At 48.7% G+C, this 12708-nt stretch overlaps 1 protein-coding gene across 2 annotated transcripts in view; it reads left to right on the top strand.

Moving 5' to 3' along the window:
• Positions 1 to 12497, top strand: part of nfrkb (nuclear factor related to kappaB binding protein) — a 29295-nt gene extending 16798 nt beyond the window's left edge. For both annotated transcript variants that reach the window (XM_063203129.1, XM_063203128.1), the window contains exons 17-26: positions 846 to 952; positions 2243 to 2366; positions 3243 to 3322; positions 4191 to 4390; positions 6658 to 6934; positions 7533 to 7712; positions 8468 to 9466; positions 10071 to 10177; positions 11562 to 11697; positions 12107 to 12497. In XM_063203129.1, coding sequence (XP_063059199.1) covers positions 846 to 952; positions 2243 to 2366; positions 3243 to 3322; positions 4191 to 4390; positions 6658 to 6934; positions 7533 to 7712; positions 8468 to 9466; positions 10071 to 10177; positions 11562 to 11697; positions 12107 to 12232 — 2336 coding nt within the window. In that variant the 3' untranslated portion in view covers positions 12233 to 12497. The remainder of the gene's footprint in view (positions 1 to 845; positions 953 to 2242; positions 2367 to 3242; positions 3323 to 4190; positions 4391 to 6657; positions 6935 to 7532; positions 7713 to 8467; positions 9467 to 10070; positions 10178 to 11561; positions 11698 to 12106) is intronic.
• The last annotated feature ends 211 nt before the right edge of the window (positions 12498 to 12708 follow it).

The following is a 12708-nucleotide window of genomic DNA, read 5'->3' as shown; positions in this document are numbered from 1 at the left end:
AAATACAAGAATCGCACCCGAGAGTGTGGCTTTTCTACATAATATATATATTTTTTTGAAGTACAGCACGTTTTAGGTGAAGTGCAAGGCAGGAAATGAGACTGAGACAAAGATGGAGATGGGGGAAGGGTCCACATAGCCAATTTGCAGTGCAGTGCAGTGTGACCCAATACACCCCCTGGGGCAGGGGTGGGCAGATTGGGGGTAGAATATTGACCGAAGGGCCAGATGATGTAGACAACTTGTCCGTGTCGAAAATAAGAAATGATGTACGCTGACATAAATTCTCAGCTTTGCCATTCCTGCACATTATAAGACAATGTATTTAGATGTAGTCTATGTACATGGTTAATCTAAAGTTCACAAGACCCTTGTTTTAGATAGCCATTTCAAGAATGTTTAGTGCATTTGGATTTAAAATGTGTCCTTCTTGTAGAGGCTCTTCGGGTCACATGTAATGGCTCAGCGGGCCGCATGTGGCCCCCGGGCCTGAGTTTGCCCACCTCTGCCCTGTGGTGAGGACTGAGGAGGACTTTGAGTTCAGTCTTACGCCAGGCTGAAGAATCTCATTATAATAACATCTGTGATCTAGAATCCGACATGGAACCGTGATTTTGGTCTAGAAATTGGTAGTAGATGGCCATAATGACTAATTGTGAACAGATTGTAGGCACATAATTGAAATGACTTGGTAGGTCATTACTTGACACAGTCCACTAGACTAATTGTGTGTGTGTGTGTGTGTGTGTGTGTGTGTGTGTGTGTGTGTGTGTGTGTGTGTGTGTGTGTGTGTGTGTGTGTGTGTGTGTGTGTGTGTGTGTGTGTGTGTGTGTGTGCGCGTTCAGTGCGAGATGCGGCTGCCAGGCTGCCCAATGGGGAGGGCACGAGGGCAGAGATCTGTGAACTGCTCAAGGACTCCCAGTTCCTCGCCCCCGATGTCACCAGTGCACAGGTCAGCAGTGAACATGCTTAATCAACACCACACACACACACACACACTCAATGCACAGAAATGCATCTCTTTCTCACACACAGTCAATGCGCAGAAATGTACACTCTCAATACTATCTCTTTCTCACTTGCGCAAACACACTCAATAGGCTGAAATGTGCGCACTCGATATTATATCTCGCCCTGTATTTACCCACACCACACCATTTTCACGTTTTCAAGTCAAGCATGTCATTAAGCACCACAGGTTGCAACTGCAGTCTTGCCAGTTAAAGGACCAGTTCTGCCAATTTCAATATGGTCCTGTATTGCTCACGCTACCCTTGACTTGTCAGTACCAGGTGATGCTACATTTTTCGGCTCAGCCCTTTCCGAGACCTGAGGTATTCTAATGGGGACAGATTTTGTTTACATTTTAAAAAATCTTAACATAGGCCTACTCCGAATATTTTTCCAAAAGGTAGCACTGTTTGCTAGTTGTCTGCTGATGTTGCATAACCTTTTGGATGTTATTGGGAATAAATCAAGATGTTTTTTTGAAATGTAAACCAACACCTGCCCCCATTACAATGACCAGAATCTCAGGTACAGACAAGTCCAGGGTAGTGTGAGCATTACAGCTGCATGTTGAAATTAGCTGAACTCATCCTTTAAGTGTCATTTATGAATGAGTGTACACAGTATGACCAGTGAGTAATACATGTACACCTCCAAAAATATTTAAAAGATAATCTTATGTGTAAGGATAGACCGATATATATATATATATATATATTTTAATTTTTTAAGTGTATTGGTATCGGCCAATACACGTGTGGTTTTGGCCGATACGCAATATTTATTATTTTATGTAATTTGTTTTTTTTTTTAAAGCACCAAGACACTTAATTTTTTTATTACTTGATTGTTAGAGTGGCTGTTTAAATGTTACAAGTTCTACCTCAATTTGATAATGTTAAAGGAATGTTTATTTTTAACTTGAGACCTGGAATATTTGTCACTTTTAAACCCTTTTTTTTAACCCATATCGGCCCTAAATATCGGGTATCGGAAATTGGGTATCGGCTAAGGGTGATGGAAAAAAAAATCGGTATCGCATCTGCCATTAATAAAACCTGTATCGGTCGACCCCTACTTATGCGCACAAATTAGGTTGAAATGAATGTCTGGAAAGTTACATACCAAGTAAGGAAGTCTGAGCTCATAGGTGTGTGTGTGTGTGCGTGCGTGGGGGTGTGCCCGTGTGTGTGTGTGCGTGTGTGTGTGTGCGTGTGTGTGTGTGTGTGTTCAGGTGAACACGGTGGTGAGTGGTGCTCTGGACCGGCTGCACTATGAGAAGGACCCGTGTGTGAAGTACGACATCGGCAGGAAGCTGTGGATCTACCTGCACAGGGACCGCAGCCAGGAGGAGTTTGGTGAGTCTTAATGCTGCTCGCTTCACCTGCTGTCAGCGCCTGACATTCACTTGTTGCTCACTACTTGCTTACCGGCCACACTGGAGTCCTCAGCCATTCAGCCTTTCCACTATTATAAGTGTATCAAGGTCCTTACCTTGATACATCTAAGCTTAGGAAATGTGTTAAAGTAATAAAACAAGGTGCTCTGAGGAACATAGTGTGTTACATGAAACTACCTTACCATATATCAGAGAGGTGTAAAATAGAATCTGAATGATCTTTCCTGAATCTAAATATAACACAAGGGGCAAAAACAGGATATATTAATTCTACTGAGATGTGTCCTACCCAGGGGGGTAAATTCCAAGAACCTGGTTCCGTACTAAAGCAGCTTAAGTTAACTTTGAGGTAGTGGTAAATCATCTAATAGAAGAGCCTGGAATCCTTATTCCCTTAGCTAAATGATGCTTGCAGGATGCCTATTATTAGGTTTACTACTTTCTGTAGGTTAACGTTGCCAGGTTTTTCCACGTAACCATGTTCTTGGAATGCCCCACAGGTCATGTTATCTAAAAAGGTTTTGTTGTACGCAATTGGACCACTTCCCAGAGCTCACAGAGTACGGCTGTTTGTGTACACTTAGTTGTTTGCACACATATTTGATGCATTAATGTGAGTGTATCTGTAAGTCTGTGAAACTGTGGTTTGTATTTGCAAACTGTTTGTGTGTGTGTGTGTGTGTGTGCGTGCGTGCGTGCGTGCGTGCGTGCGTGCGTGCGTGCGTGCGTGCGTGCGTGCGTGCGTGCGTGCGTGCGTGCGTGCGTGCGTGCGTGCGTGCGCGCGTGCGTGCGCGCGTGTGTGTTTTGAAACTAACAGTGTTGTTTTCTGTTCCAGAGCGTATTCACCAGGCCCAGGCAGCAGCAGCTAAAGCCAAGAAAGCCCTGCAGCAGAAACCCAAACCGGCCACAAAACCTGTGAGCACACACACACACACACACACACACACACACACACACACACACACACACACACACACACACACACACATGAACAACCTACGTATCTAACACTGTGCGGTCCGGTTCTCGATTCTGATTGGCTGATAGCTGTGGTCAATCGAGCGTAAACCTACACCTTCCACCTGAAGATTCTATGCGCGTCTAAGTTAGACCCAGCGCATCTACGTCGGTAATGAGAATATGTTGCAGTTGGGGTAGGGAGTTTGCAAGAAGAGCACATCATTGCACCATCTGTGGTGGTACCAGTGTGATTGCGAAGACATTTCATTCCTGCTGTGTTTATCGCCTCTTGCTGAGTTTTTGTAGCGAAGTGTGTTTTCTGGCAGCACGCACGCACGCACGCACGCACGCATGCACGCACGCACGCACGCATGCACGCACGCAGAGTAACGTTGCCGGGGTAACCACAATCACTTCCTCTTGTCAACTTGTCGCATGAAATCAATTGTCATTAAAGCGTTTTTAAAGAAATTTGGTCAGCAATTAAGTGTAACAGTTTTAGATAAGCAATAATCCACTTGAGTCCGTGGGTTATGCTCTATTGATGATAACGGGCAAGGGGACGTTTACGGCACTCCGCTTCACGTCGTGCCCCACTCCCCTTGGCCGTTATCAATCGAGCATAACCCACAGCCTCTCGTGGCTTATTGTTTAAATAGACAATACCACACACACACTCATTTTCTCACTCCTCGCTCATTTTCCGTTCTTTTATGCATACATTTTTTTTCATTCATTCATTCATTTGTTTATTCACTCGTTCAGTAGAAGATGTATTGCAACTAATTCCCAACTCTCTCTGTGTATGTGTGTGTCTCTGCAGAAGGGTGTGGGTAAAGAGGGCGGCTCTAAGACCCCGGGGACACCGGAGGCGGGTTCGAGTGGCAGTGGGGAGGGCCCTGCCTTACCCTCCGGCGCTCTGCCCCCTCCCCCCACCACCCCGTCCAACACCCCCAAATCCCCCCTGCCCACCTCCACGCCCACCAAGGCAGGCATCCCTGACGCTGTCAAGACCAGCCCTGGGTGAGCGTCAATACATACATTCACACACACACACACACACACACACACACACACACACACACACACACACACACACACACACACACACACACACACGCTAAACAATGCTAGGGTAGCAGTCTTGAATTTCTTTTGGAACCAGATGAATCAATGACTACCGTCCTGTAGCACTGACGCCCATAATCATGAAGTGCTTCGAACGGCTAGTCCTGTCACACATCAAAGCCACCCTACCCCCCACCCTAGACCCCTACCAGTTCGCATACCGAGCCAAGCGATCCACGGAGGATGCAATTTGCTCTGCCCTCCATCCAGCCCTCACCCACTTGGACAATAAAGACTCATATGTGAGAATGCTGTTCATTGACTTCAGTTCAGCATTCAATACCATAATACCACAACAACTCATCAGAAAACTGGACAAACTAGGTTTCAGCACCTCCCTCTGCAACTGGCTGCTGGACTTCCTGATGCAAAGACCACAAGCAGTACGGGTAGGGAACAACACCTCGAGCACCCTGACCCTGAGCACGGGGGCTCCGCAAGGTTGTGTTCTCAGCCCCCTGCTGTTCACGCTGCTGACACACGACTGCACAACGACCCACAGCACTAACCATCTAGTGAAGTTTGCGGATGATACAACACTGGTGGGCCTCATCACCAAGGGCGATGAGACTCACTACAGAGAAGAAGTAGACCTGCTGGCCAGATGGTGCAAAGACAACAACCTCCTGCTGAATGTCAACAAGACCAAGGAGATTGTTGTCAACTTCCAAAGGGTCCAAAAACAACTGCCACCACTGACCATCGACGGCGATGCTGTGGAGAAAGTGAGCAGCACCAAGTTCCTTGGAGTGCACATCAGCGACGACCTCTCTTGGACCACCAACACTACATCACTGGCGAAGAAGGCCCATCAGCGTCTCTACTTCCTGCGCAAACTAAAGAAGGCAAGTGCTACACCCTCCATCATGACAACATTCTACAGAGGAACCATAGAGAGCGTCGTGTCCAACTGCATCACAGTGTGGGGAGGAAGCTGCACGGAGAAAAACAGGAAGACACTCCAGCGTGTTGTGAACACAGCGAAGAAGATCATTGGAGTACCACTCCCCTCCCTGCAGGACATTTACACCACACGCCTCACCCGGAAAGCACTGATGATCATCAAAGACACAAGCCACCCTGCACACAAACTGTTCAGCCTCCTGCCCTCTGGAAAGAGGTACAGGCGCCTCCGTTCCCGTACCACCAGGCTGGCGAGCAGCACAATGCACCAAGCGATCAAGATGCTGAACACTCAACCCACTCTCCCTCCACTGTCAGCCTCTAGCCAGCAAGGCCACTGACAACCCCCCCCCCCATCCCCCACCACCATATCTGCGACTGAACATTCCACCTGCACTACTATACTTGTGACTGAACTTTCAACCTGCACTAACTCAAAACACACACACACACACGCACACACACACGCACACACACACACACACACACACACACACACACACACACACCACACACACACACACACACACACACACACACACACACACACACACACACACACACACACAAGCACACTGCACTTTCTGCACTAAACCCAAACATACACACACTGACACACACACACACACACACACACACACACAGACACACGAACATACACACAAGACGCACACCGCACCTTCTACCTGCACTAAACACATACACACACATACACACACACACACACACACACACACACACACTGCTGCTGGTGTACTTGACAGACCTCTTTAATATTTATTTTTCTTCAAAATGCTACTATTACCATGTCAGAACGCTATAAAGGACTTTTTTTTAGGAAAAGCACAAAAGCACAACAAATACCTCTTAATGTATGTCCTCTACAAGTCTTCTGTTGTCCAGTCTTGCACTTTAAATGTCTGTATGAGCACTGTCTATGTCCATACTGTCTTAAGTCCATGTATAAGTACTGTCTATGTCTATACTGTCTATGTCCTTACCTAGATTAGTCTATGTCTGTATGGGAAAGCAAGAAATGTAATTTCAAATTCTTTGTATGACCAGTGCATGTAAAGAAATTGACAATAAAACCTACTTGACTTGACTTGACTTGATCTTTGTTTCTCAAACCAACAAACCTTTTTTTCTCTCCTCCCTTCTGTATTTTTACCCTTATTGTTTATCTCTTTTCTTTCTTTCCTACCTTTTGTTTTTCTCCTCTCCTCCTGCTCCTCTCCTCTCCTCTCCCCTCCCCATAGTGTTCTGCTGGTGTCTCCTCCCGCCATGCCTCAGCTGGGGACTCTGCTGTCTGCCGGTCCCGCCGGAGCTCAGGCCCCGCAGGCCTCAGCGCAGCCTGGGGCTCGAGTAGTGGCCCACCCGGCCACCTCCTCCCTGCCCCAGGTGCGGGTGGTGACGGCTCAGCCTGGCCTCCAGACCTCCGCTGCTGGTCATCACCAGACGCCCACGCTGGTGCACTCTGCAGCGCAGCACATACGAGTGCCCGTCAGCATGGCACACAGCAAGGGCATCACACAGGTACGTTTTGGGGCAGGGCTGGAAATGAACTTTTTCTCACCATCAGTCAAAATGGCTAGTAGATGTTAATCTTACTAGCCAAAGACACACTCACTAATGGGTCAAAGTGGCTAGTAAGTTGGTCTTTTCTACCAGCCAAACTAAAATGTCACCAGCATTTGGCCGGCTGGCTGGTGTTAATATAGAGTCTTGTTTTTGTGTATATGTGGTGTGGTGGATTAGTGTCACAATGTGAACAGCAAAGAATTTTGAGAGTAGGTGGGCTTACTGGTCCTGAAAATGAGGATGTACGGTACTGTAAAGTGGGATCCAGTTTGGTAAGAATAACTGTACTACTGTACCCTAGAAACGACCAAAGTTAATAATAAATAATAATAATAATAACTTGGTTTGATATAGCATCATAGCTTATTGCCATCACATTAGCTGACATTCAATTACTGAAATCCGCTCTGGTCACCCAGTGGTGTCTATGTGTATCAGAGAGTAGAATAGCAATGCGAAAGTACATTCATTTTCTGTATGTTTCAGACGGTAATGAGAGTAGAGTTGTAATGTGAAAGTATACTAATTGTGTGTGTGTGTGTGTCTATTTCAGACGGTGGTGAGTCTCCCGCTGAGGACCCAGACGGCGGGCAGCCCTGTGCAGGTGCAGACGAGTCGGGGCCAGACGCTCACCGTATCCGGCCTGGCCTCCGCCGTCATGGCAACCAAACCCCCCTGTAGCAGCCCGGGAAGCCCCGCGCACACACCCACCTCACCCGCCATACTCAAGCAGGTACACACACACACACACACACACACACACACACACACACACACACACACACACACACACACACACACACACACACACACACACACACACACACACACACACATACATACATACATACATACACACACACACACACACACACACACACACACACACACACACACCTCACCCGCCATACTCAAGCAGATACACACACACACACACACACACACACACACACACACACACACACACACACACACACACACACACACACACACCTCACCAGCCATACTCAAGCAGGTACACACACACACACACACACACACACCTCACCAGCCATACTCAAACAGGTACACACAGACACACACACACACACACACACACGTACACACACACACGTCATCCGCCATACACAAACAGGTACACACACACACACACACACCCGCCATACTCAAACAGGTACACACACACACACACACGTCATCCGCCGTACTCAAACAGGTAAACACACACACACACACACACCCGCCATACTAGTTTGTCATTAACAACAGCACACATCTCCTTCTTTCAGTTTTCATCTGTTTATTTTAAAGTGATGGTCATCGTCCTCTCTGCCCTCACTGCCGTTTCTCTCTCTCTAACTGCTCACCCTCTTTTTGCCTTCTCTCTCTATTCTCTGTCTCTGTCTGTCTCTCTCCGTCTCTCTCTCTCTCTCTCTCTCTCTCTCTCTCTCTCCTTCTCTTCCTCGCTCCGCCTCCCTCTCTCCGTAGGTTGCCATCACAGGTCAGCTGAAGGCCCAGGCAGCAGGTCTCGGCACTAGTGTCGCCACCTCCACGGCATCGCCGGCGGGCATCCCCTTGACCGCCACCAACCTGCGCATCCAGGGCAAGGACGTGCTGCGCCTGCCCCCTTCCTCCATCACCACGGACGCCAAGGGCCAGACGGTGCTGCGCATCACCCCCGACATGATGGCCACGCTCACCAAGAGCCCCATGGCCACCGTCAAGCTCACCCCCGACATGCTCACCGCCGTCTCTACCGCCGCCGGCACAGTAGGCACAGCGGGCACCGCCCCCAAGGCGCTCTCCGCCACGCTACACGTCACGGGGCCCTCCACGACCATCACGGGCCCCGTGGACGCCAAGGTGGTGGTGGCGGGGGCGGCGTCGGGACCTGGGGGAGGAGGAGGAGGGGTGAAAGGTCACGTAGTGTCGTCGTCGGACGCGGTGTCTTCGACGACGGCTGCCATTCGGCTCATGCCCGCACTGGCTGTGACCGTGCCCGGCGGCGAGCAGCAGAAGGGGCGCGGGTTCGCCAGCGCCGCAGGGACAGCTACGGTAGTCAGCCCCACCTCGGTGTCCCCTGGTGGGGCGGAGGTGACGGTGGGTAAGGCCCCGGGGCCGGGAGGGGGCACCACCATCCGCATCATGCCCGGACTGGGCGTCATCTCCCCGCAGAAGGCCACCTCCTCCGTGGGAGCCATGGGGATGGGCGCCATGGGGATGGGGGTCCAGGGCATCAGCATAACAGCCGGCAGCACCGTCAGCGTCAACGTCACCACCACCGGTAACGTGGTGTCTGTCGCCGGGAAACCGGCCAGCGTTGCCATAGCCACCAGCTCGGGGGTGGGGGTGGTGGGAGGGGCTAAGGGGGTGGTGACGGCGGGGGCTGCCGGGGGGGTCACGGCCACGCCTCTGTCCATAGGAGCCGCGGGGACCGTCACCGTACGCCAGGCTCCGGTCAGCGCCACCGTGGTCGCCACGCAAGCAGTAAGTGTGTGTGTGTGTGTGTGTGTGTGTGTGTGTGTGTGTGTGTCTATTCATTTGTGTGTGTTTCCATTAGTGTGCTTGTGTGTGTGTCTCTATCTGTGCGCGCGCGCGCGCGCGCGCGTGTGTGTGTGTGTGTGTGTGTGTGTGTCTGTCTGTCTGTCTGTCTGTCTGTCTTTTAATATAAGGTTGTGAGGTATAGAAAGCATGTGAAATCTTTGATCAAATTAACTGAATGCCGTATACATGTCAATGAGTATTCAAAATTATGATTGAACGTCGGCTTGATGTTTTTCCTCTTTTGTATGTCACATTTTTTTTTTTAACAAATGCGTCTGCTAAATGTAATGTAATGAAGGTTATTCATTCATTTCTTGGTTTCTTGGTTCTTGTCTGTCAGTGTGCCTCTGAATGGAAGTTTAATGTAATGTGTCAGTGGCATCCTAGTTGCATCCTAGTTAATGAGGCACTTGAGTGGACATAACGTTGTAATTGTTACATAACGTTCATAATCATATTAACTTTCTGTGTGTGTGTGTGTCTGCGCGCGTGTGTGTACGCGTGTGCGTGCGTGCGTTTTTGTCTCTTCTCTGTCTGACCTATCCAGGGCAAGCTTCCTGCTCGCATCACAGTGCCCCTCTCGGTGCTCAGCCAACCACTGAAGAGCAAGAGTGTGGTGACCACGCCCCTCCTTAAAGGCAACATCAGCACCAAGTGAGGACCCACTGTAGTTAGAAGATGCATGCTGAATGCATAAGGAGGGTGTGTGTGGGTGTGTGTGTGGGCACAGATGTATGTGTGTGTGTGTGTCTGTCTGTCTTCTTCACATTTACTCTCTTCGCTTCCTCTGTGTTTATTATATACAGAGTGCATCACAAATATCACATTTTAAGTACTTTGTTTACTTTATTTTTGGTTTTACAGTTGAACAGGTTTAATTGGGAATGTTTGCAGTGAGTGCAGAATGCATGATGAGAGATTTTGTGTGTGCGTGTACGTGTGCGTGTTCGTGTGTGTGTGTAGTCAATTGAACTCAGGTTTGGAAATCTGTTTGGGCGGCAGTCTCCTGGATGTCTCCTTGTATGTGAGCTGTAAGGCCTTCAGCTAGGAAATGTGAGGGCAATGAAGTGTGAGTGTGTGATTGTGTGAGTGTTTTGAGACTGCGAGTGTGTGCTTATTTTTGAAACGGTGTGTGTGTGTGTGACGTGCGTGTGTTTGTGCAGGTGTGTGTGTGTATTGAGACTGTGTGTGCGTGTGCGTACGTGTTCAATCATGCAGAACAGACGAATGTCTAGGAAGTAATTACGAGGATGAAGTGGAGCTGAGAGAGATGTGTCCTCTTCTGCCCTCTTTCCAGTCATCCCTCACTTTCTCTTCTTTCATCTGTCTATTCTCTCCGTTTCTCTCCCTCCCTCCTCCTCCAGTTTGTCTGTTCTCTAACTTTCTGTGTCCTCTCTGTTGTCGTTAATCTGCCTATTCGGTGCTTCTCTCCCCTCAAATCGATCTGTGCTTTCTTCTCACAAGTTCCCCCTTCCCTTGGTGTGTGTGTGTGCGTGTGTGTGTGTGTGCGTGTGCGTGTGCGTGTGCGTGTGCGTGTGCGTGTGCGTGTGCGTGTGTGTTCTGTATTGATGGCTACTTAACAATGCTTTATTGGTGTAATCACTGAGGAAATTTAGGCCCCGATCTAATGAAGGACTATTCATCTTTTTGTCTTTTCTCTCTTCTCCCTTGATCCCTCTCTCTCTATCCCTCTCCTCTGTCTCCCTCTCTATCTTGATATCTTTCCCCCTTCTATCTTCTCTCTCTCTCTCTCTCTCTCTCTCTCTCTCTCTCTCTCTCTCTCTCTCTCTCTCTCTCTCTCTCTCTCTCTCTCTCTCTTCCCCTTCCTTGCTCACTCTCTCTGTTTTCCTCACTATCTTCCATCTTTCCCCTATCTATCTGTTTTATTCTGTACTTTGCTCTTTCTCGCCTCTTGAACCCCCCCCCCCCTTCTCCATTCTCTCTTTGGTATCTCTACTCTCTCTCTCTCTCTCTCTCTCTCTCTCTCTCTCTCTCTCTCTCTCTCTCTCTCTCTCTCTCTCTCTCTCTCTCTCCTCAGCCTGAGTACTCTGGGTAGGAACATCATCTTGACTACGATGCCTGCTGGCACCAAGCTGATAGCGGGGAACAAACCCGTCAGCTTTGTCACCGCACAGCAGCTGCAGCAGCTCCAGCAGCAGGGGCAGGCCACACAGGTACACGCACGCACGCACACACACACACACACACACACACATGCACTAGAGGCAGGGACAGGGAATTTACACACACACACACACACACACACACACACACACACACACACACACACACACACACACACACACACACATGCACTAGAGGCAGGGACAGGGAATTTACACACACACACACACACACACACACACACACACACACACACACACACACACACACACACACACACACGGTATACGTTTGGGTGTAGGCCAACACATAATTTGCATTGTGCGAAACTAAAAACTATTAGTCATCCCAAATGAAACTATTCAAATGTGTGTGTATAGGCTACAGTAACTGCGCATGGGTAGGTAACACTGCTGTATTGGTGTGTGCGTGTGTGTGCGCGTGCGCGTGCGTGTGTAGGTGCGCATCCAGACAGTACCTGCTCAGCAGCTTCAGCAGAGGACGGCCTCCGGCTCGCCCAAATCAGTCTCTACGGTCGTCGTGACAACAGCACCTTCGCCCAAGAAGACGCCAGACCCCCAGTGACACCCCTCAGCCACCACTGGAAAAAAGTGTGTGTGTGTGTGTGTGTGTGTGTATGTGTGTGTGTGTGTGTGTGTGTATGTGTACTTGAATGAGTATGTGAGTGTGTATTTTGAGTGTATGTGTGTGAATTTGTGAGTCTTGGAAGAATTCAGTTTTTTTGTGTAAAAGAAGGCCTTTGTGATAACACATTTTTCAATAAGAGCTTGTTATTGATGTCCAACTGACTTGCAGATATAATAGAAATAAATACCAATCATTTCAGATGATTAAACCTGTGAGCCTTTTTTGTGGTATGAAACGTAACACAGTGTGGAAGTCACACTTCTGTGGAAACACAACCAGCCAACCAACTAACATCAGGGAATGTTGAACATCAGGGAATGTTGATAAATGGATGGATATTTCAAATTTCGCTTTAGAATCTTAAGTAATGTGGAATTTCAGAATCACGCCTTGCTGTAGAAAGCATTTATGGA

The sequence above is a fragment of the Engraulis encrasicolus genome, chromosome 7, assembly GCF_034702125.1.
Source record: "Engraulis encrasicolus isolate BLACKSEA-1 chromosome 7, IST_EnEncr_1.0, whole genome shotgun sequence".
Taxonomy (NCBI): Eukaryota; Metazoa; Chordata; class Actinopteri; order Clupeiformes; family Engraulidae; genus Engraulis; species Engraulis encrasicolus.
The sequence above is the reverse complement of the archived record's forward strand: the minus strand, read 5'-3'. Positions and strand labels throughout refer to the sequence as shown.